The 21,846-nt window shown below is 41.1% G+C and overlaps 1 protein-coding gene across 2 annotated transcripts in view; it reads left to right on the top strand.

Moving 5' to 3' along the window:
- Positions 1-21,846, top strand: part of DPP6 (dipeptidyl peptidase like 6) — a gene marked incomplete at its 5' end in the record, with an annotated part of 400,138 nt that overhangs the window by 142,269 nt on the left and 236,023 nt on the right. Inside the window, one exon of one of the 2 annotated variants that reach the window (XM_082045834.1) lies at positions 14,424-14,480. The exons of the other annotated variant lie outside the window; for it this stretch is intronic. Within the exon in view, the coding sequence (XP_081901960.1) occupies positions 14,424-14,480 (57 nt within the window). Of the gene's footprint in view, positions 1-14,423; positions 14,481-21,846 lie in introns of those variants that run through there. 2 annotated transcript variants of the gene reach the window in all.

The raw sequence follows: 21,846 nt of genomic DNA, 5'->3' as shown, positions 1-21,846 counted from the left end.
AAATGATGATATTCTTGTGCTTTCTCAGGCTTTGCAGTTATTAGAGCTAAGTATTGCCAAGTTGCTAAATGTTCAGGTGGACAAGCTGCTGTACTGTCAGATCTGAATGTTCAAGAAGTAATAATCTGTACCAAAAAGAAAAGAAAAAGACTATCAGCATATAAAATAAAGAAAAAGGGGATTGGTGTTTATAAAAAGGAATGTATTTGGGGCCTTCTTTATCTCTCTTCTGGGTTTTGCACTTTTTGTGATAATAGAGTCAAGCTTTTCCTTTTCTTTAGGAAGGCCAGAAATTGTTTTCTTATTTTTAATGGAATTAGGGCTTCTCACATGCCTCACTGAGTGAGGAGTTCAAAGAAATCTCCACACATCATTCTTTCCTGAAGATATAATTCCACCTTCTAGCAGCCTCTCCAAACACGCCTGTCCGTACTATCCTGTATTGTAGATACTTTCCCTCTTTACAAATGTATTTTAAACCTGAGCAACAGGCTGATAGCTGAATTAAATCCTGCAAAACAAAGTCCGGTGCTATTCCTTAGTTGCTGACTAACTTGTCATTAGGGGTTGCTGTGATTCAGGGAGAGCGGCACCACTTCACTCCAGAACTGACTGTGTTTCTGTAGTGAATAAAGCAATTATTGTCGGTTTGTCTTGTAAATGTTGAAAGGCATCTGCTGTTCCTCTAAAGTGAATGGTGAAATGGAAATTGATGCTGATAATAAACATAATTATAAAGAAAACTGCTGGAAAGACTCCTGATCTGCAAGGGAAAAGTGACATTTTAAGAGTTGTGATGTGGATCTAATGAGAATTGCTATTGCCTTTTAAACCATCATACTGAGGCTGGAATGATATGTCTGGTAAAGTTGCACCCCTTATGTGACACTATATTGCAAAAAGTTCTTGTTATATTAAATGCCCATGATGGCACAATGGTTTAGGTTGGAAATTCTTCCTCCCTGTATTTAATTTTCAGACGTCTGGGTTTGGGCTTTTGTTGTTTTTTGAGTTGGTTGATTTTTTTAATACAAAAGAGAAAGGAGTCAGAGACATTCCCTTTGAAAATTTTCCTGAGTTCAGTAGAGCTTTTATTGGTCAATCTATATCATCATCAGGGACCTGTAGGGCTGCAAAATATTAAGAAATATGAATATCTGGATTTGGTACAAAGTGTCTGGCTTGACGCGCCTGCAGGATCTAGTCTTGCAAGCGATAATGTTGAATAGGAAGAGGATGACAACACATGTTATTCTAGAAGATTCATGCTACCTGGTAGTTTATGTGCCAGGTGTCTAGACTGAGGTCACAAAATATCAGCCTTTAAGTGAGAGACAGCTTTGTGCAAATGTCAGTGCCAAAAGAGTTGAGTTGAAAATAGCATTAAATAATTACCGTGAAATTAAAGAACTATTTTGAATTTGTAATCGAGTTTGATGCGTCATGATTGTGTTAGTGGTAGCAGTTCATGCCACATCCAACATTGTTATTGTAGAATCGATGTTTTCATTTAATGTTTTCTGGATCATTGTAATCTTCTGTGGTACTTAATTGAATAAAACAGAAGATTCACTTGGAATAGATGCAGATACCAAGTACTAAATTTCTTGGAGGAAGAATATTTTCACTTTGTTTAACCCAAAGCATTAGTTTATTTGCAAATGTAATTGATACTGGCTTGAAGAGCTTTCCTAGAGTACATTAAATGGGACAGCCATAACAACAGTATTAGATTTATGGCAGATGAGTGTAAATAGTGCAACATTAACTGTAATGGATTCTGGAGTGTAAATATGCCATTGTGTCCCACTAAGTATGGATCAGGAGTCTTAGTTTTGATGACTCTTTAGATGTGCATTATACAAAAGAAAAAAACCCTGTACTTTGAATTACCTCTTGATACTTAACATTAAAATGTACATTTCTGTAAGGCTGAGCTGCAGGGTAAAACCCAGGTCCCAGCCCCCAGCAAGGTTGTGATCTTGGTAGCCAAGCCCAGCGCTGCAAGTAGAAACACAACGTTGAGTTCAGTAGAGGGTGCATCAAACCTCAAGTGCCAGTGGAGGACTGAGAGAGGCTGGAAACCTGTATAGGGAATTGCATCTTTTAAATCCTTGCTCAACACAAATGGAGATGCAACATCAACAAAAGCTGTTGAATGATGATGTGAAGCACTCAAGCTTTTTCTATCTAGGAAGGGTACTTTGAAACAGTTTATAAAAGGATGGGGAGAGATTCAACACTGCACACACAGAAAGAGTCTTTTAACAGGCTGCCTCAGAAGTGAGCCCTGGAAAAAGAAATCTTTGTCCCATATGGACAGAGAAACTCACTAATAGTAAAACCTGTCTCTTTAGGAATCAGCAACAGTGTGCTGGGAAGATGGCAGGCAGAATATTCTTCTTGGGACTGTAAGTTATTTTCAGCAGGGTCTGTTGTTGCATTGGAAACATCTCTAACCCAAAGCACAGTGAGCTCTGGGCTGTGCAGCTCCTGGGTGCTGCTGGAATACAAATAATTAAAAAAAGTTTATTTTTCATTTAGTTTCATTACAATGAATTCCTAATATGTTGACTGTATTGATTTCATGCAGCTATACTACAGGATTATTTTATGAATAGATGCTTTTTGGTTTTGACTTCAGCACACAAAAATGGATTTTCATTTATACTGTGTCTGCATTGCACTTCTCTGACTGTGTAAGGAGGCTTTAAAATTGATGTGCATTGCACTTACAGCCACTTATATCCACTTTACAGAGCCAGAGTAATGTCAAGGAGCTTTAGTGCCTCGGAGAAGAAGATGCATAGGATTTTGCCAGGATGGAAGCTCTATCAGCCTTTTAAAGCAATTAAGTATCTTTGATTATAGAAATTTAAAGCTCATTTACAGTGCAAAATCTGATGAATATATTTAAGTTTGTGTCTCCCAGAAGAGCATTTGTCCCAGGTAAAATAGCTACCCCTTTTTCCTCTTGGAAAGAAGGTCAAAGTGAAGAGGCGTTCTGGTACCATGCTCCACAATGTGATGTGGGCTCTGCTCTTTTAGCAAAGGTCCACATGCATCATAAGGGTTTATTCTGCCATCTGTGTTTGTGTTAACTTCTGTTAACATGTCATAGTCATATTGGGGAGAGAATTAAATCTTTAAAAAACATTTCTCGAAGGGAACTGCTTGAATCCTCTAACTCTGTTGCTAAGGAATTTATCTGTACCAAAGGAAATGATACTTATTTAGCAATGAGATACAAAGAGCTCATTCTTATTACAAGTCATGCCATCCTAATGGTCCAGTTGATAAGAAGGCGTTAAAATGTAATACTGGATGTACTATAAATGAATATTTACTTGCCTTCCACAACTAACACATAGGTAAACCCACATTCTCAGGCTACTACCTCACTGGTAAGATGAAGTATTGAATCAGGGGTATGCTCTTCTGATATCAATACTATCTGTAGTGAAATCAGTTTGAATAAAACACCAAATGAAAGCATCCTTTCAAGACTATAATGGACTATAATGCTATTTTTGTAACTTTTAATCACATGCAGCCTGTCTCTGGCATCTATGAAGGGAAAAAAATGTTGAAAACAGATGATGTGTTTTGGAAAACTTATCTCTTGACTTCATTTCTGGACATAATTAAAAGCTTGATCTATTGGCTAGAATTTTCCCATTACTTTGACTTTTCTTTGAGTACTGGAAGGGGCAAAGCGATCAGCTGAAGTGCTACTGAAGAATCCTGTCTGTTAAAGCTTTGTACAATAGTTTCCTTTCATGCTGACCTCTGGCTTACTGGCAGACATGAATGTGTATACTCTTCCCATCAATCTATTATGCCTTCTCCTTGTATTAATCCTTTCAGAGTAGCTGTTGCTTGTTCTGATATCACCAAAATACAGCGTGAGGTAAAAAGTAGTTAACCAACTATTCAGTGCTCTGGATTGCTTTATAGGACCAATGGAATTGATTTTTTTTTTTCCACTGGCCGACTTCTATTTCCGCTATTTCAGACTCTAGCAGCTTAAGCCTCTAAATGTCCCATTCTGCAGCCACTTTCCACACCAGCAGAAGTCTTGATCTATAGAGGAGAACAATAGAAATGAAAAGACTGCTGATTCCATGAATAAATATAAGCCCTAAGCTGCCTTATTATCCCTGAAAAATACGTCCAAAAGACTGTCTTAGGGTAATATTTGCAATAAAAGGCTGATAGTGTTCTCAGGTCTGATATAATTTGCCACTTCTTGTTTCAAGAGGTCTGATCTGCTCAACAGAGCATTCAGTGATGGGTGTTACAACTTCTTTTTCCAGTGTGAGTTCATGTATGAAGGTGAGACTTCATAAGCTTTCCAAATGCAACACATGGCAGCTGCAGACATTTCACAGATAGAGCTGGGCAATGTCCCAAGGCTTTCCAGAACACGTTATTTACTGCAAAGCCTGATCTGAGCACATGGTATTGATCTGCTATTGCCTCCTACTGCTGACATTTAGCTGATGTCCTTCTGCATCTCTTCTTCTAATGAGGCTGAAGGTTGAGATAACAGAAGGCTTCGCTGACAGCTGGAAGCAGGACTGGGCTCAGCTTTTGTCTCTTTGTGAACATTGTTGTACTACAGCATGTGTAGGTAATCACCCATGCTACTTGTATCTGTGATATACATGTGATCCGATTTTCTTTATGTATATATATATATGATGGGCATATTACATATGTATAATTACATGCAATTTGAGAGGTATGTGAATGAGATGTGTTAGTTATTTGTGACAAGCATATAGTTCTGTCTGGTACACATTGTCACACTCGAGCTTGAATTTCGTACTTGAATGGTTTCTTCAGGAATATGTGTTTAGAAGGAAAAGGACACATTCTTGTGTAGCTTTTTGTTTAGCTCCTAAGATTTGTCGGAGTTGTGTAGCAACATAATGGAACTTTCTATTTGTTTCCAGGTATCTCAAGTTCCCTTCCTTGTGCTATTTCTCTAAACTAAAGGCAAACACAGATTTATTTATTAAATGGAAGACATGCTCATTTATTCATCTATAGGCTGCTTTGAAATGTTTGTGTCATTTTTCTTCCATTGTCATCATAATTTGGTAAAATGGAGAGGTCACAGATACTATATCAAACAATAATATGGTGAAAACTGTGTTATTGGAGGCAAACTCACTTGTGAGTGCTATAGAAAGGAGGCATTTGTTGATTTGGGTTGTGTGGGGGAAGGTATGATTATGTACATCACAGTAAGTATGCGTAATGTTTTGGGGAGGCTATAATGTACTTTCTCCATGTTCACAAAAAACAGTGAAGCCCTGCAAACTGTAGTGGGACAATCTCAAATTCATATTAGGTCACTATGTGTAAACCAGAGGTCCTCAGTCCCTTAATGAACGCTACTCACCCCTTCTGGGACCCTTATGGCAGCAATTACATGTACCCAAATCACTGCCACTTCTTCACCCTTCCTCTGCCTGGCTGCTAGACCTCAATAGAACAAACATTTCAGATGGGAAGACACAGGGAGTGCTCTTGAACCTTGTCAAGACACTTTTTTGTGCTCCCTGTACACTTTTGACATCCCACCTCTGCTACTGCTGCTCTGGTGCCGCTGATAGTTGCAGCCTTCTAAAGTTTTGTTCTTGCTTCCAGAAGGGACAGATGAGGGCAAAGTTGAGGCCCTCTTTGTCATTTCAAGTAGAGATGTGAGGGCTCTCACACCTCCTCTGCTTGCGGCACATCAGGTGCTGTGCAAGCTGCCCTTGCTCCAGCTCTGCCTCACTGCCTGAGGTGGCATTGCTGAATACCTGCTATGTCTCTGCAATTGTTTAACATTATCAATGTTAAATAAAGGATGTCTTATCCCCTTTTAGAGGGCTTATGCTGTGTTCAGAGCCCTACTGTTCTCCAGTAGGAGATTAAATAAATGGATAGGAACAGGACTTTGCTGCTACATTACTTGAATTACTTATGCTATTTAAGTTTGTATTCAGGCAGTTATGTATTGTATGTGTTTGCATTAGTGCAGTAAGATTTCTACTTTCTTTACTGTGTCATCTGGTTTCAAGTGAGTTGGGAATCTAGTTTGGTGCAGTATTCTCAGAATTGAGGAGTACTTCACCAAGGCAGTTAAAGCAAAGATACACTGCTAGCACACTTTTTCAAAACACCTCTCATCTGCTGAAAATGAAACCCCTCAAAGATGCTCCAAGTAGCATATCAAAACTGCTGGTCAGTTTTGAAAAATTAAAGCAAAGCATTGGTCTGGTTTCTGTTTGCTTCGTCACAAGGAAAACAGACTATTGAGGTTCTACCAGTAATAAGTCAACTCTCTTTATCCCTTTCACAAAACTTGTGACCCCCTGGGGGGGTACTGAGGCACAGAGGGAGAAAGTGACTCAAGTGACATAAATCTGTGCACTATTTGTTTCATGCAACTAGGGAGGTTGAGTTATGCCCAGATGCTGTTTTCTGCTTCTTCCTTATGCCTTCAAAGAGTTGAGTACAGGAATATGAAGATATTTTGATTTTGCCTTCTTGATAAACAAATACATGAACCAGACAGGCAGAGCCTTGGATCCCTTTGTGCCACTTTTACAGAAGACAAGTGTCTGCAGTGTTTTCATTGTTCACGTTCTTGAAAAGGTTATTTTGGGCTGGTGGAAAAGCTTAACTATCACAGAGCAAGTAGAAATGCAGCAACATATGTTTACCATAACAGATTTCTTCCTAAGAGTTCTAGAAATACTTGACAAAAACCACAGCAGTACACAAACACTTCACAGCCCCACCAGTAACTGAGGGCAGTGACCACCACAATTTCAGTAAGCACTTTGGGGAGGCAGGAAACTCCAGTGAAAATACTGATGGAGGTGGCAGAACTGACAGCTTTGCCCCTCTTGATGTTGTTTTGGAACGTTTATGAGAAGTTATCATGATGCTACCGCTTCGCTAAGATAGATGTGTGTTACGTGCATCTAGCTGCTTTAAGTGACAGTATTTTGCATAACCTTAATATTGAAAGTGTGCAGATTATGTTGTAAGTTCAAGTTTTGTTTTTTTTTTTTTTTTTAGTTAAAGCTGATATAAAAGTAAATGAAAGAATAACAACCATTGCAATGAAAAGTGTACTTCATAAAACAAATGCTTAAAAAGCCACTTGCTCCAGCTGTGGCTTTTATGTATGAGGATCTCTCAGGCAATTGCGTGTGCTTACATAAGAAGTCTTTCACAACATTTGCATTTAAACCAGGCATCATCTTATATGCAGATCATTTATTCATCCTGTAAATCACTGTTACACCTAAAAATGAAGATAAGGCTCTCCCTTTTCCAAGCAGTAGGCTGCTAAATAGCCTAATATTTTTGCTGCTGTTTTGAAGATGATGATTCTCTGACAGTAATTTGGGAGGGAGGGTATTTTGTTATTTCTGTTTTCTTGTCGCTGGTGGTCTCTCTTACATTTTCTGACCTGGATATTTGTGTTATGAAATATACATTGTGGCTATTCTGTAGAAGTTATGTATAAATAAAGAGAAAAAAAGCAGTCAGCAAATAAATAAATCCTTCTACTTCTAAAACAACAGTCAGAAAGAGCCCATACTGAATCAATGAGGAAGGAATTCAGATGCTACCCAGAAATAACCAGAGAGAAGGGCGAAAAATGTCAGTGAAGATTGATCCCTAAGATCGCAGGGAGCAGAAATAGTAAGCCAGACTGTGAGGAGGCAAACTTTGAAAAACCAATTTGGAGGCGATTCACAGCTGGCACTGAAGTTGGGGCCTCAGAAGTCTCTCTTACACAGATAAACAAGCAAGAAAGAGGCATCTGTTGCATTACATCTGCCAAGATCAGGCCAGTAGGAACGGGCAGAGGGGAAGGAAAAAACCAGCGGTACGGTCTGTATTCCTTGCAGGAATAACATAGTGCCAAATGACTATGGCACTGCTAATCATGTGCCTTTGAGGTGGGAATGATGTATTAAAATACATATGCAGACTCAAAAACCAGCCCCACAGTGGATTAAAAGTAATGATTTGAAACATATAATCCACTTGAAAAGGAAAGTCTGACTATGAGTACACATCCTTGATCTTTGGGATAAGCAAACCAAAGTGGATACGTAATCCAGAAGTGATAAGGGCACAAGTACCTGCTGTGTTCCCCAGAGTCAAGCTCCAATTTAGGCAGGGAACTGCTATGCAAAACAGCTCTGAGCTGTGCAAATGCAAGCAGACTTCTTCACAGCTTGCATCCCAGTGTTGTCTCATTTGTTTACCATGAACCGTGGGGTCCTGGAACTTGGAGAAGCAGTGAGAAATGGGAAGCAGCAGAATATAGTGCTTCAAATAAAAGTATTATAGTCACTTTAAACCACCTTCTCATGCTCAAGTTGAAAAAAAAAAAGACAACTTAGTGAGCCTTCAGTAATACACAGATAATAGCAACATCATGGGACTGTTATAGAGATCCACAGGTTGTTCTTGCAGTGTCCAGTGTCTCTCTGTCCTCTGCTGCATGTTTTTGCTCAGATAATAGTTCTCAAGCTTGTAGGAACGTTTTGAAGTGTAGCCCCTGTAGGAGCAGATATTCATGTGAATAACTAATTAATGGCATTGACTAAATAAACTGGATTTGATCTGTTAAATGAAAATACCACACCAAATTGCTTTCTTAATGATCTGGGTCATGGGTAATGGAAATGTGACATATTTTTATCTGTAACTATATTAATTATCTATTATTGCCTCTAGCATGTTCAGAGAACCTTTGAAAGCTGGAAAATCATCCATCTGAGGTGATCACCAAGCTACAGAGGTCCTCAGCGTGGCCTCTGAAACTTGATCTGGACATAGAGAATCTTCCATGAATAACCCTTGGCAGAAGCAACATGTTGGAGACAACTGGAGAGGGGCAACAGTAGCAGGGCTGGTGCAAGATGAAACTAATTAATACACATGCTTAAAGGCTAAAGCTTTTCCCCACCTTGATAAAAAGAAATAATTTTGGGATGTCCTTTGACAAGCTGAGAAATCTAGCCAAAAGACAGGGATTACTTTACAAGAAGGTTAAGTGTTTTTGTGGTCTTCTAATAGAAATCAAGGTTGGGAATCTGTTCTAGGGCTGTTGTGTAACCAATAGAGGTGTTCTGCAGCCTTTGTGGGAGTAGGGCTCATGTCAGCTGATCTATCATCTAAGTGTTTCCAGTTCAGACTAGGGACATTGCTGTGCAATAACATGATATTACTGTTGTCACATTCTTGGAGAGGGGCAGGGTACAAACTGTGATTCCAGAACAAAACAAAATTAAATTCTCCCTCTTCAAAGCTTATGCAGATGAGCACAGAACAGAGACCTCCAGAAGGAACAGCCAGGATGTCTGGCTGCTTTTGCAGTATCCAAAGGCATAAACTCCCATAAGAAGACTTTATAACCCTGCAACCCTGATGGTTTTACAGCTCTTTGTTCTGCTCTGGCATCTTCTATATGAGGAGCGCTTGACGTCAAGAAGGATCTGCAAGTGGAGCACAGATCCCCCTGACTCAGTGCCTCTGGGTCACAGAAGCCCAGAATGAAGAGGGCCTGTGCCTTTTGTATGGATAGGATGTTGATACTGGGGCTAACGAGAGTGAATTGGTCGCCAGCATGCCTTGGCACATCTTCAGGACCATGGTGGTGCTATGAACAGCCTGCTTTGTACAGACCCTTCCCTCTTGTTCCTCACTCTTCAAAGTTCTCAAGGAATGTTGGAAAGGTGGGGCAATAGGCCAGCTGCAAATGTATTAAATCAGCCTTGGAGATTAAACAGATTTATGTCTTTGATAGTATGCCACTAGTTTTAGAAGAGTATGGGTCAGGTAGACCTTCTTCTCAGGTAGCTGCTGCAGGAGCTGTCAGCCTTATGTCCCCACCATGCTGTCTCCTCTGCTGGAAGGCAGCACTGATGTGAGCTGAGCACTGTTCCAGTTGGCATCCTGTGGGCCTGTTTTGATCCAGGCTACATCAGTCAGCTTTCAAATGACTGAATTCTAAAATCCATGGCTACAACATTTTCACAAGCTCATCTCACCTTTCCTATTGTGGATGCCTATGCTGGTAGAGTTTATTTCTCTTTCTGAGTTATCTTACTAATGTCTACTACCTCCATAACACTGTATTCTGAAAGCTGTTGCCCTTAGGAGTTTTCCTTTGTAAGCAGTTACATTTATCCAGTCCTAAAATTACATTGGGCCCTTTGAAGGCAACCGTGAGGCTGAGGTGGTCCCCAGTGAAAATGAGTTTGACAACCCCTACCTACATGGAGAAGCAGATCAAGGATGACCTTAGTAAAGTGATTTGCTTAGAAATGTTTGGGAGCAATAACAAGCTGCTTCTTTCCCTAGCATGTGTTGCTGTAATGCATGGTTATAAACAATAGTTATTGTGCTTTAGCTCCTAAGAGTACATAGCTCTTCATGGTGATGACTTCTAAAGGATTTAGTCCACCTTGTCCTCCAGAGGCTTTGCATAGTTATTTTCCACTTACAAAGATCTTGGAGCATGAGGGAGCTTTGTGGTGGTGGTAGAGATGCTCTCCAAGAACGCCAAGGAGTGTTTTGAGAGCAATCCTAGAGTACAATCCTGGTTCCTGCCACTCTCAGGAGAATGAAGCACTTACCTTCTAACGTGAAAGGCTCTAAGACGTGTGACTAATTTGTTACAAGGTAATTAAAAATTATCTGTCTGGCTGCAGTGCTGCATGATTTTGTTGAAACAAGCACTCTGGGTGACGATGAGTTGAGAAGCTGGGAGCAGTTCCTTTAACCCATCACTGGTTCCTCTCCTGATGGGAGGGAAATAGTGGTCTGTTGCAGCGTGGTGCCTGAGGAGCTAATTGATGTCGAGTGTGTGGATGTCATTCATGTGGTTACAGCTGGCATTTTGAACATCTGTCTTGGTTAACAGGGAGAGCTGTCTGTGCTCATAGTGGTGCTCCTGATCTGTCCCAGTGGTGGCACGGCATGGAATACATGGATTAATGGAGGATGCTCATGATGGGTATGCAGCTTGTGTGGCAGGGAGCAAGCCTGGAGAAAGAACCTGTGTGTAGCCCAGGAGGCCAGTGGAGATGAACCTGTTGCAAATGATGAGCAGTAAGGGATGAACAACCTGGCAGGGAGGAACAACATGCTGCTTGTATCCCTGTGATGAGCTGGGATGCTGTGGGGCGAGATGAATGAGAAGGCCATATTCCCAGGGTCTTTATCTCCCAGTGCCTCCTGCAATGGCCTAAATGGAACTGTCTGTTCCTTCTGTTTGGGCAGCTGCTGGGGTATGCAGATCCGGATTCCTGTCCTGTGATAGGGATGTATTAATCTTTCATAAGTGATGACTCAGCCAAGCAATAATGTTGGTACCCTAACATAGCACAGGGTCAGGATGGATGGCCTCAGCCCTGCTAATAGGTGAGCAGATTATTCTGTGCCTCTTAGTAATGAGTTAGTATTTCTGAATGGCAATGGCCACTGCTTCCCCCTCTAGCATCTCCCCAGGAGGTGCTTGGCAGCCTCTGAACCCTTTGGATCAAGGAAGGATGGTGGCAGAGCGCTGGAGAACGTGACTGTCCCCTGCTTCCATGTCCTTCCAGCAGTGAGCAGCAGCTCATGGCCCTCTGAGGGAATGGAATCCCCTGCCCAGGTCAGGGTTGACAGAAAGGTAGAGAGATTAAGTCATTTCAATAATGTCAGAGTAACTGTGCCCAAACATTGGGATGTGCAGTGAGAACAGTCAGCATCCTACTGCACCTCTGCAATGAGGCTAAGCCATATGCATTTGCATAGTTAACTGCTGGACTAATTAGCACAATTAACTTCTTATGTATCCAACAACAATCTTATCGTATAAAATCTGCATTGTAAGGAAGAGGGACCATTGCCAGAGCTAGTGAAAACTGTGTCTTAAATTGTTAACTGTGAAAGAATTAAATGCACATGCAGAGGCCATACAAGGATGAACAGACAGGTAGGAATACACTTATTTTCAATAACAGTGCAGTTAAGTTCAGTCATTGACAGTGTAAGTACCGGGGTCTTAGGTACAGAGTGAATGGTCTGTGTAGTGAGAGGGATCTGTTTTGCAGAAATTTCCAGGATATACTGTAAGAAAGTATAAAACAAACAAAAACCTGAAACAAAACAAAATACAGTTCTGTTTAGTTTGAATTCCTCTTGGAAAGAAAACCAGCAAAACTGTGGAATAAAGTGAGCTTTCATTCTTACTCATAACAGGTAGAAAAATAGACCAAGTCAACTGTAAAAGTCAAACTGATCCACTTATACAAGACCTTGAAAGCAATTCTGTTCTTATGGCTGGGGAAAAATGTATGAGCAAGAATGACCTCACTATAAACATCTACAAAATATTGTGACTAAAACTACTGGGACTAAAGAGATGAAATTGCAATGTAAGCTAGGACTGTGTCATAGCATAACACAGCAAGAGGTTGACATAGGCTGGTAGATTTAAATGTAAATTATTGCTTGTTAGAGAGGTGCTATTCACTGGGTGTTTTTTTTTTTTTTTAATGAGCCATTGCCTGAATCCTGGTGCCTGGGACCAGGCAAAATTGTCTGTTTTCCTACCAGCACATGTTGCAGATCTTTTATGTCGTAGTTTCTATGAACTGGTATGATATGTAATGATGAAAATACAAAAATACTTAGAAAGTCTTAGTGGTGACTAGTAGATGATCTATAGGAAAACTCTGCTTACTGTTGATCTGCCCCTGCACCAAGGATCAAATTCATCCCTGGTGTAAGGAGAAATTGTCTCAGGTGGAGTTGTGCTCTTGGCGAATGTAACCTTGTATAATAAACCTTAGCTGTAAAACTGAGGATCAAATGGAGCATAATCACTTCCTTGTCAGATAAATATCCTTGGTATTCCCTTTCCTTAGCTGGTTATCTGCAGACTCAGCAGAGATCCCAGAATCACACGAGTGAGAAAACATTTAGCTTTTCTACAGTGCTATGGCACAGAGATGAGCTCCGGGTTCCATTCAGCCCAGTACATTGGGTGCACTGGGAAGGAGGTGAGGAGGTGAAAAGCAGCAACATGGCAGTTCCGTGTTGCCTGATGTTGAGGTGAGCTAATGCTTGCATTATTCCCCAGAAAATATTGAACCACCTTCATTCTGCTCCAAGTTTTGCCCATCTGTGTGAGGTCCCCTGAGGATTACTGGACAGTGGTACTTGCTTTATTCCTCATGCTCAGGCACACCCCGTGTCACTCCATGCTGACAGCAAAGCGGGTGAGCAGGCAAGGAAGGCTTGTTTGACAGCTCTGCTGTGTTGGAGAGTTCTCCCTGATGGCAGGGAGTCCATGGGGAGCGAGCTACAATAGCATGGAGTGGAGCAGGCAGCGCTGGCTGGTGTGTCACCCTGCAATGTGACCTACATGCAGCCGCGAGCTTGCAGGAGGCAGCAAGGATAACTGTAATGTAAAGTGGTCCCCGTCACATCAGAGACATGTAGAGGGCCAGTGGGAGGCTGGGGGCATGTTTTACCCTGGTGGGCATGCCACCATTTGGCAACGAGGCAAGCAGCTCCCCGAGGAGCACTGATGCTGTCTGCTCCCGTCAGTGGGAACCTGCTTTTCTAGAAGTGCGCTCAGCATCCTCCAAAATTGCCCCAGCAGCAGGACAGAGGCTGCCCTTGGCACAGCCTTTCTTCACAGCCGGGGACTGCCAGGGCATTGAAACATCTGCAAGTTGGGAAAAGAAACAAGCGCATCTACCAGAAACTCCACATCAGCAGGACCCCCATCGCTAGCAGCGTGGGGGGATGCGAGATTTAATTCGCCAGCACCGGGTGCCTGTGGCCCCTTCCCCCCGGCTGCGGGAGGGGAGAGCACTGCCGAGCTCCGGCTCTGCACATCGCCAGCGAAGCTGCACATTGTGCTGCGAGGTGCATGCGCAACGCGCGGAGCTGCCGCCGCGGAGGTGGGGAGCGAGGACCACATCGCTGCCTCCCGGCTCCGAGCTGCCAGTTGCTGGTTGCCAAGCAGTTATCATTGTTTCTGTGACGATTGCAGAGGCTGTTGCTAATTGAAGAAGCCCCCACAGCATCCTTCTCTCTGCTCCTGCTTTTATTTTAGAGGCTCAAGGGAGAAGACAGCTAGACCAGTGTTTTTTGTTGTGTTTTTTATTTTTATTTTTATTTTTATTTTTATTTTTTATGTTGCATTTTTATTTACTTCTTTCTGTGGGGCTGGGAGATTTCTCAGAGGGTGATTAAGTGATGGACTAGTTACTCATCCTTATACCTTTAGTCTTTGTGTGTGTGTGACTGTGTGTGTGTGTGAACACACACAGACAATCTTAGACACACACACACTGTAAAATCCTGTTTGCCACTGCAGTGGGCACAAATAGGTGAGCATGACTACAGCCAAGGAGCAAAATGCATCAGGGAAACAAGCCCAACAACAAGAACAGGTAATGCTTATTTTCCTCAATTTCAAACAAATACAGATTTGCATTGTATAGCTCTGTGTTTCTTGTATGATTATTACTATTTTTAATCTTCTTGGTGTGCATTCCTAAAATTGTCAACTGAGTTAGCAGTCAGTGGCAGGAGGAAAGTACTCTGTAGCTGGGTTCAAGGTCTGTGTGTGCACGCTGGTGGGGGGGAAGCTGAAATTGTGCTATTTTTAACAGCCTGTACCTCTTTCTGAAGGCTGTAGAGGTTTGTTCTGTAACTTGTTCCTTATGTGGGGGGTGGAGGGGGGTAGGATGTTGGGACGGAGGCCCCTTCTCACTGGAGGAAGGGGCAAGGCTTTTTAACAGCCCCTCTGCAGATGGATATAAAATTGCAGAAGAGGGTTTCAGCTTCTTACTTTGTCATGCAGTTTCAGAGATATGTTTTTTTGTCTGACATTTTCTTGGAGGGACACTTGAGAGCACAGCATGTGCTCAGGCTGTGTGTGTACCAGCAGGGATGGGGGGGTGGGGGGAGGGAAAAAGCAGCTGTGAGTACGTATAACTCCCATTGACTTTGGGGAAAATTGCAGTGCTCACACCATAGCTGAACTTGACTCCCTTTCTTTCTCTTGGTAGATGCTGTTTGTGTTTCTATAGAGGCAGAAAGTTAAAAACTTAATTTTCTCTGTCATACCTGTTTTTTTAGAGGGTATTTCTATCTGTCTGCACTTACCAGGACAGAATGAAGTCAAAACTTTCCCTGTCAGAAAAGCAGCAGGGTGCAAAAAAAAGGGGTCATACCCTCAGCTGTAAAGGATAGGCATAGTTAAGAAGGGGTGGCATAAGGGAAACTCTGGTTCAACCTCTGAGCTCCAGCTGAGGATGGCAAAGGCTTTTGGGCAGATCAGCAGCTCCATCCTCCTCCTCGGCACCAGCCTCCCCTCCCCATGCCTGGGGGAACCGCCGAGGAGCCCATATGCTCCAGTTCTTCAATTTTCATCGTTTCCTTAAGACATTGGAAGTTCACTGCTTTAATCTTCGGTTAAGGCAGCACAGGAGGATAATTTAAACAGATCTCTCAGGGCACAAATTAATTCTTAAAATAGTTCTTCCTGGCTTGATAGGCTGAGAGCCTTGCATGTTGAGGTTTTTTTGTTTGTTTTGGTTTGGGTTTTTTCTTGGTGCTTTGTTTTAGGAAATTGGGGAAGGGAAAAGCATGGGAAGACACTAGGAACCACAAGTAGCATCATATAATCTGCATTTTCAGGGTGACGTTTTACTAATGGCCAAAGCAGGCTCAATGTTTAAGTGAAAACAAGAAGAAAACAACTTTGAGGCTAAGGGTAAAGATGCTGTGCCTTCATCTAACCTTACATCTGTCAGGCTTCTCTGCCCATTGCTTTTGGAATATGCATTTTTATCACTGTTTGCTGCAGATCAAAATTAGTCTAGCTGTGTTTCAGGGAGGCAGGGCTGTATGAGTGCCTTTCTGGACAGAGAGGGCTGTGGGGCTGTCCCCTCCTCCTTCTTAAAGCTGTGAAAAAGTGTCAGGTTTTCTAAGTCAAGAAGCATAAGTCAGTTTCCTTTCATAAAGGGGCAGTGATTTTGTTTCAGGTAGTATCACCTGCCTAATGCCATTTTGCTTCTAGTGTGCCATGTCTTTGCTACTTCTTTCTTCCCATATGAAGTATAAAATGCCTAAAATAGGTCTTTAGTATTATGCAGAGTCTTGATTGAATATATTCTATAACTGATTGAGTTGCAATTATACCTGTATGGTATGCTTAAATATTCCGAAAGTACATGCTCTCTCAGCTCTGCCTTAGTGTGAGCATGAAATAGAAATATCAGGCATATATAAATAACAATGATATTGATGAATATTAATGTTTGAGTCTGTAAGCAACTTGTCTTATTCCCGTAATTTTTTTGTTTGTTTGTTTTCACAATACACTATTAGTAAAATGGCTTAGCAGTGGGGGGCCGAATCCAGTCTGTGCCCATTGATTTGAGTGCACTTGCGTCTTTTAACACCAATGTGGATCTGAACCCTTATTTTATTTAAAACAGTTCATAACTGGGGAAAAAAAAAAAAAAAAGGCTCTATTCAAATTCTATTTCCAGCTGAAATTCTATTTCCAGGCTTGGGCGTATCACGAATTGCTGAGTTTTTTTTCTTGCTTAAAACTGATCAAGAATCCTAAAATTGTAGCTGGGAGACAATTGAAGGCAAAGCGCTAGTCTGTCTGTAGAGAACCAAGTCTTTTTCAGAAGCAGCTGCTGCTGTCGTAAGAGGTTGTGACTGTCCCTTTTCTGTATTCCTTGCTGTGACATCCCCTGGATCCAGAGGCAGGCAAGTGACACAGTTGGCTTAAGTCTATGCCATGTCCTACCATGCTAACCCAAACAGAAGCTGAGCACAAAAAGACACTGCAGGGACAGGGTGGGGAAAGTTTGAAAATATCTGCAGAAGCTTTGCAGGCATACATTTAAAAATCTAATTCAGACCCATCTGTCTGTATGCAAATAAAAGCATGTTCTGTCTTGAGATTTACAAAAATTATAATAATTAGAAAATGATTGGGATGCAGAGATAAGCAATGCACTGCCTTACCTGTTTGAAGCCAGGCAATAAGCATCCCTTTCTTCCCTTAGTAATTAGAAATATTTCTCTACACTTTCTTTCTGATAAGCAACGTTGCCCACCTCTGTGCTGGATAAACTGTTCAGAATTTTAATCATTTATCTCCTTACTGATCTGTTTCTTGGGTCTGAACTTTAAGTCTTTTGGGCATCGCGTACAGAAAACATTCTGTAAGTGTTATGTTACACTGTCTCTTATGGTCAAATTGTGATTGCTTGATCAAGATGTAAGTTGAAAGTGGTTGCCTCTGTACATGTTGGTGCTTTTCACACAGCTCTGTTTTTTTGTTCAGATGGCTGGAGTTGGATACTGTGCAATGTGCAATGATTACAGTTGGCTTTTTGCTAGACCAAATGCTCAGAAGTCCATAGAAAAGCCTACAGACGCTAGTAGGCTTGGGATCTGGCTCAAGAGGACTAGTGAATCTTGTTCACTGTCTTGGGGATTGTTAGCTGGTTGTGTGAATATACCATTAAAATCATTTTTCCAGTAAAAAAGGAGAAGAAAATAACAACAGGTCAAGTACTGGGTCAGTGTGCTTTGGTAATTTATACCAGCTGAAGATCTTTGTCTTTTAACTTGAGCCTGTACATTTGTTATCTTAGGTTAGCCCAGTTCTTGATACTTTTAATAGGCTTTGGGAATGCAATTAGTTCTACAGTCATACATAAAAATAAGGAAAATAAGGAGGCTATTTTTTTTTTTAATGAAAATGTAGTAATAGACATAATGCTAAAATGAGACTTTTAAGTATTTTAAAAAATGAGTCAGCATATCAAGGATAACAGGATCACAGATTCTCAAAGAACACCTTTTATAAAACATATTTAAAGGGTTGATTGGTTAATTGGGTACTTGAACACAGAATAAACGCTTGTTCCCATTTCTTTTGCTGTATAAAGAACTGTCATGGGCTTACAGGGAATGAGACCCTGCTCCAAAATGTATGCATGTCCTAGACAAGGTTGCTAATGATTGTTTGCATGCAGCTCCATGTAAAAGACCAAAAATTAAGAAAGGAGATGAAATAGCTTGAGGGCTGCTTTGTATTGAAGGGGGCTCTGTGAAGGAATGGAGTCAGATCAATAGAACAGTTCTGCCTGTTAGCTGTCATTAAGGTAGTCAATTTTGAATTTTATAGAACAGATGGAATTCCAAAAAATAGGTGTCTTCAAGTGGGGAGAGAACATGTTTAACTTGTAAAAACTAGGCCATACTCAGTAATAAAAAGATGGAATGTTAAATATTTCATGCTTCTGTGTTCCCCTGCCACTCTGTACTTCAGAGAAATAGCCCATAGTATGTTGAAGAGTGAGTACAGTTGGAGTATCTAATATACTATGCTAAAATGTGCTTCTATTTGAGTAAATTCATCCAAATAAAAAAAAAAAAAAAGATGCGTTATGTGGGCTTTTCCCCTACATGGTTATAATTCTGGTAATTCTGGGATTCCTGTAGCAAAGGGTGTCAATCCCCATTTGCCCTTCAAGGTCATAAGTATCCTCAACCATTGTGAGCTGAGTCCTATGCTGTTACTTCATTTCCAGAGTAAAATAAACTAGAAAATATGGGTGTGCTTACATTGGGAAATAGTGTGGACCCAGCCCATGAGGGTGAGACAGATGATATCAAGGTCCCAAATGCACATTTTGGACAGGGGGGTTAGTTCAAGCTTGTTGCAGACGGGTGTGAATGTCCATTAGTGGTTGAACAGAATCTTCTCATTTAGCTTCATCCAAACAGAAGCCAGTTTCTGTGCTCTAAGGCCACTATAGAATGTGAGTTAGAGCATGGTAGATGGGTACAACTGAGAGATTTGGTCAGCAGTGCAGTTCTGAATTGAACAAAAACACCAGGTGTACCCCACGTCTTTGGCAAGGTTTGGGGGATGTAGTTAAATAAAAATAACTTCATCTGAGCTATGCTTCTGTATCTGAAGATATTCTTACATGTTCATTTTTTTTTTTTCCCTGTGAGGTGTGACTTAAAATCATTCCAGATCTGCTCTGTTCACCTGAGTGCTGTTGAGCAAATCATCATCCCCAGGTGTCAAATGTCTCAGTTAGTTCAACATGCCGTATCTAGGAATAGTCTTCATTCTCTGTGACACTATAGCATCTCTACATCATGTGAGCAATATAAATTGGCTCCAAAGAGCGCAGGATCCCCTCACATTGTAAACAAGCTGTAGTGTAGCAGGTCATAGAGTTGTGAGTTTTATCTGTCAAAATAGGGAAGGGACTTTATCCTTTTATTTGTCAGTACCATCCCTGGTGTATCCTAGACCATAAAGAGCCACTACTGAATCTTATGTTTACTCAGCAAGTTTTGAGATAGCACATTGTAACTTTATGTTCAGAAGCAGACTGAGCTTTGAATGTGTTACAAGAAAGACCTGATTTGCCATTAGCTGGCACATTCGGACTCCCTGCTGCAGCACCCTGTGGCATAAAATCCATGCAGAGGAATTGAGGAGCACCAGGACATACTTCTGTGGTATCCAGATTCAACGGGGGCTGAAAGGAGCTTGGCCTGGAGATGTTGAACAGGTGGGAGTGAGTCTCCCAGGAGATGAGCTAATTTAGTGCATTATCTTGGTGACTTGTGACAGCAGAGCTCCTGAGTTCTTGGCTGGGGTTGAAAACTGTCATATCCTAAAGGTGAGTCCCTGCTTGTGAGAATCTCTCATTCTTGCTGACTTGTTGTGGTATCCTGGCTGTGATTATTACACCTGTGCACAAAACAGGGAGGAAGATAAAAGGAAGGTATCTGACAAAGAAAAGGGAAAGAGGAGAAACCTGACTCTGAAATGCATAGAAAACTTTTTTTTTTTTTAATTTTAATGGAATTGTTTAATGCTAGTCGTTTAAGTGCACTTTTTTTTTTTTAATAAAATCGTTGATAACAACTGGATAACAACTCTGTAAATTGCAAATCTTATTGTGGACCTAACACAGGCTTTTTCCAAGAAGTCATAGAGAACATTTGTGTTTCATTCTGTTAATGGTACCTGATCTAGTTCTCAAGAGATTAAATTTCCGTAATAGTGCTCCTGAGAACACTGTATTCAAAAACACAAAATTGCATCAAACTGGCAGTCTATTCAAGCTGTTGATTTGCTGTGAGGAATGCAGGCAGCAAAGCAATGTGGAGGGGGAGACAGAGATGGAAAGGAGCATGTTTGATGTAAAACTGGTCTCAAAAGGAGAAGGCTGGAGAAGAGGTTTTTTGGTGTTCAGTATAGAAATGGAAGTCTTTTTGGAAGGCCTCAAATGTATCAAGGCTGCATTATGGTTGGCAATCTAAGCGCACAGGTTCTAAGGGTTGGTCAGCTTCCGTAGGATGCTGCTTGAGAAGTCCAGTAGGATCTGCTCTGCCACTTCTCTTTCAGACAGTGTTGGTTGACTGATACCACCTCCACTCCTAGCAGAGGTGCCTTGTGTTACAGTCCTTCTCATTAAGTCTTTCTTTTGTTGTTGTCTCTGAAGTTCTCCAGTTATCTAGGGGTCAGGAGACTTTGTTTGAACTCCACAAGAAAAAAAATCTAAGAAGTTTTTTTTTTGTTTTTTTTTTTTACTCTTATCTTAGAACATCTGATGCTTCATTCCAATTGTGGTCCATCAGCAGTGCTATGCATTGCTACAGTCGTTTTGTGAACAATGGTTTTTCTTGCTTCCAGTTCTTATGCCTTTAATGCTGCTTCTTTGTGATCTTTATCATACATTAAGTTGTGGTGAATCATGGTTACTTTGCAGAATATGAGGGAAGGTAGCACTTTTAAAAATTATGTAGAGTACAGTAGTATCTATTATTTATGTACTTTATTCTGTATGTTTTGCATTCAAGTCTTTTGTTCTTCTACCCTTTCATATTTCCTTCCTTTCATCCTTTCCTTTATCCTTCCATCCTTCCTTCTGTGATTCTTAAGTGGGATTTAAGTGAGTGAAATAGATTCAGAGAGAGTGCCAGCAGCAACAGAACAGGAAAGCTGAGCGTGCTCCTTCTCCCAAGGGCTGCTGCAGATGTGGAAAAGAATTGCAGAAGGGAGAGGAGTGCATTGAGCAAGGTTGCAAAACCTTTGTAAACATTAATTTAGAGAGGGACCTATATTTGAAATTAATGAAGATGATCAAGAATGGAAAGATTAAATAGTGTGATTTAAGGGCAAAGTCTGAGTGGGATTATCAGGTGGCTTTGAGTGATGGTTCAGTGGTTGGAGTGTAGAATTCAGTGCTGCTTGTGCCACAGAATTCCATGGTGACTTTGAGAAAGAGTGTTAGACTTAAGGTCCTTGGTGGCAGTCAGCAGCTGCTCGTCTGCTGAGATAGTCCATTGTGACTTTATGTTGGGGAAAAAAAAAGACCTAGGGGTATCCTCAGGAAAAGCACATTAAATATGAAGTTCCGAGATACTGTAGTAACTCAGGCTGCACAAGTACCTGAGATATTAGAGAGATGTATTCTTTGATGTTTGAGAATGTAGGCAAAGGGTCATAGGAAAAAACCTGAAAGTTAAAACTCATTCTGAAGACTTAGATATGAATAAGAATTTCAGCAGAAAAAGATAAAGATAAAGGTAAATCCTGGCAGGACTTTGGATACTTATACGCAAATTTGCAAATGAAGCAGAGATAATGCATAGTATTTTGGGACTGTATCTGATTCTGTGATTTTGGGAACTTGAAGCAATTTTATATTTTGAGGTAAGACAGAGATGCGTCTTTTAGCTCTCTTTTGC

Source organism: Streptopelia decaocto (genome assembly GCF_964273445.1).
Source record: "Streptopelia decaocto genome assembly, chromosome: 2".
Lineage (NCBI taxonomy): Eukaryota > Metazoa > Chordata > Aves > Columbiformes > Columbidae > Streptopelia > Streptopelia decaocto.
This window is presented reverse-complemented; position numbering and strand designations above follow the sequence as displayed.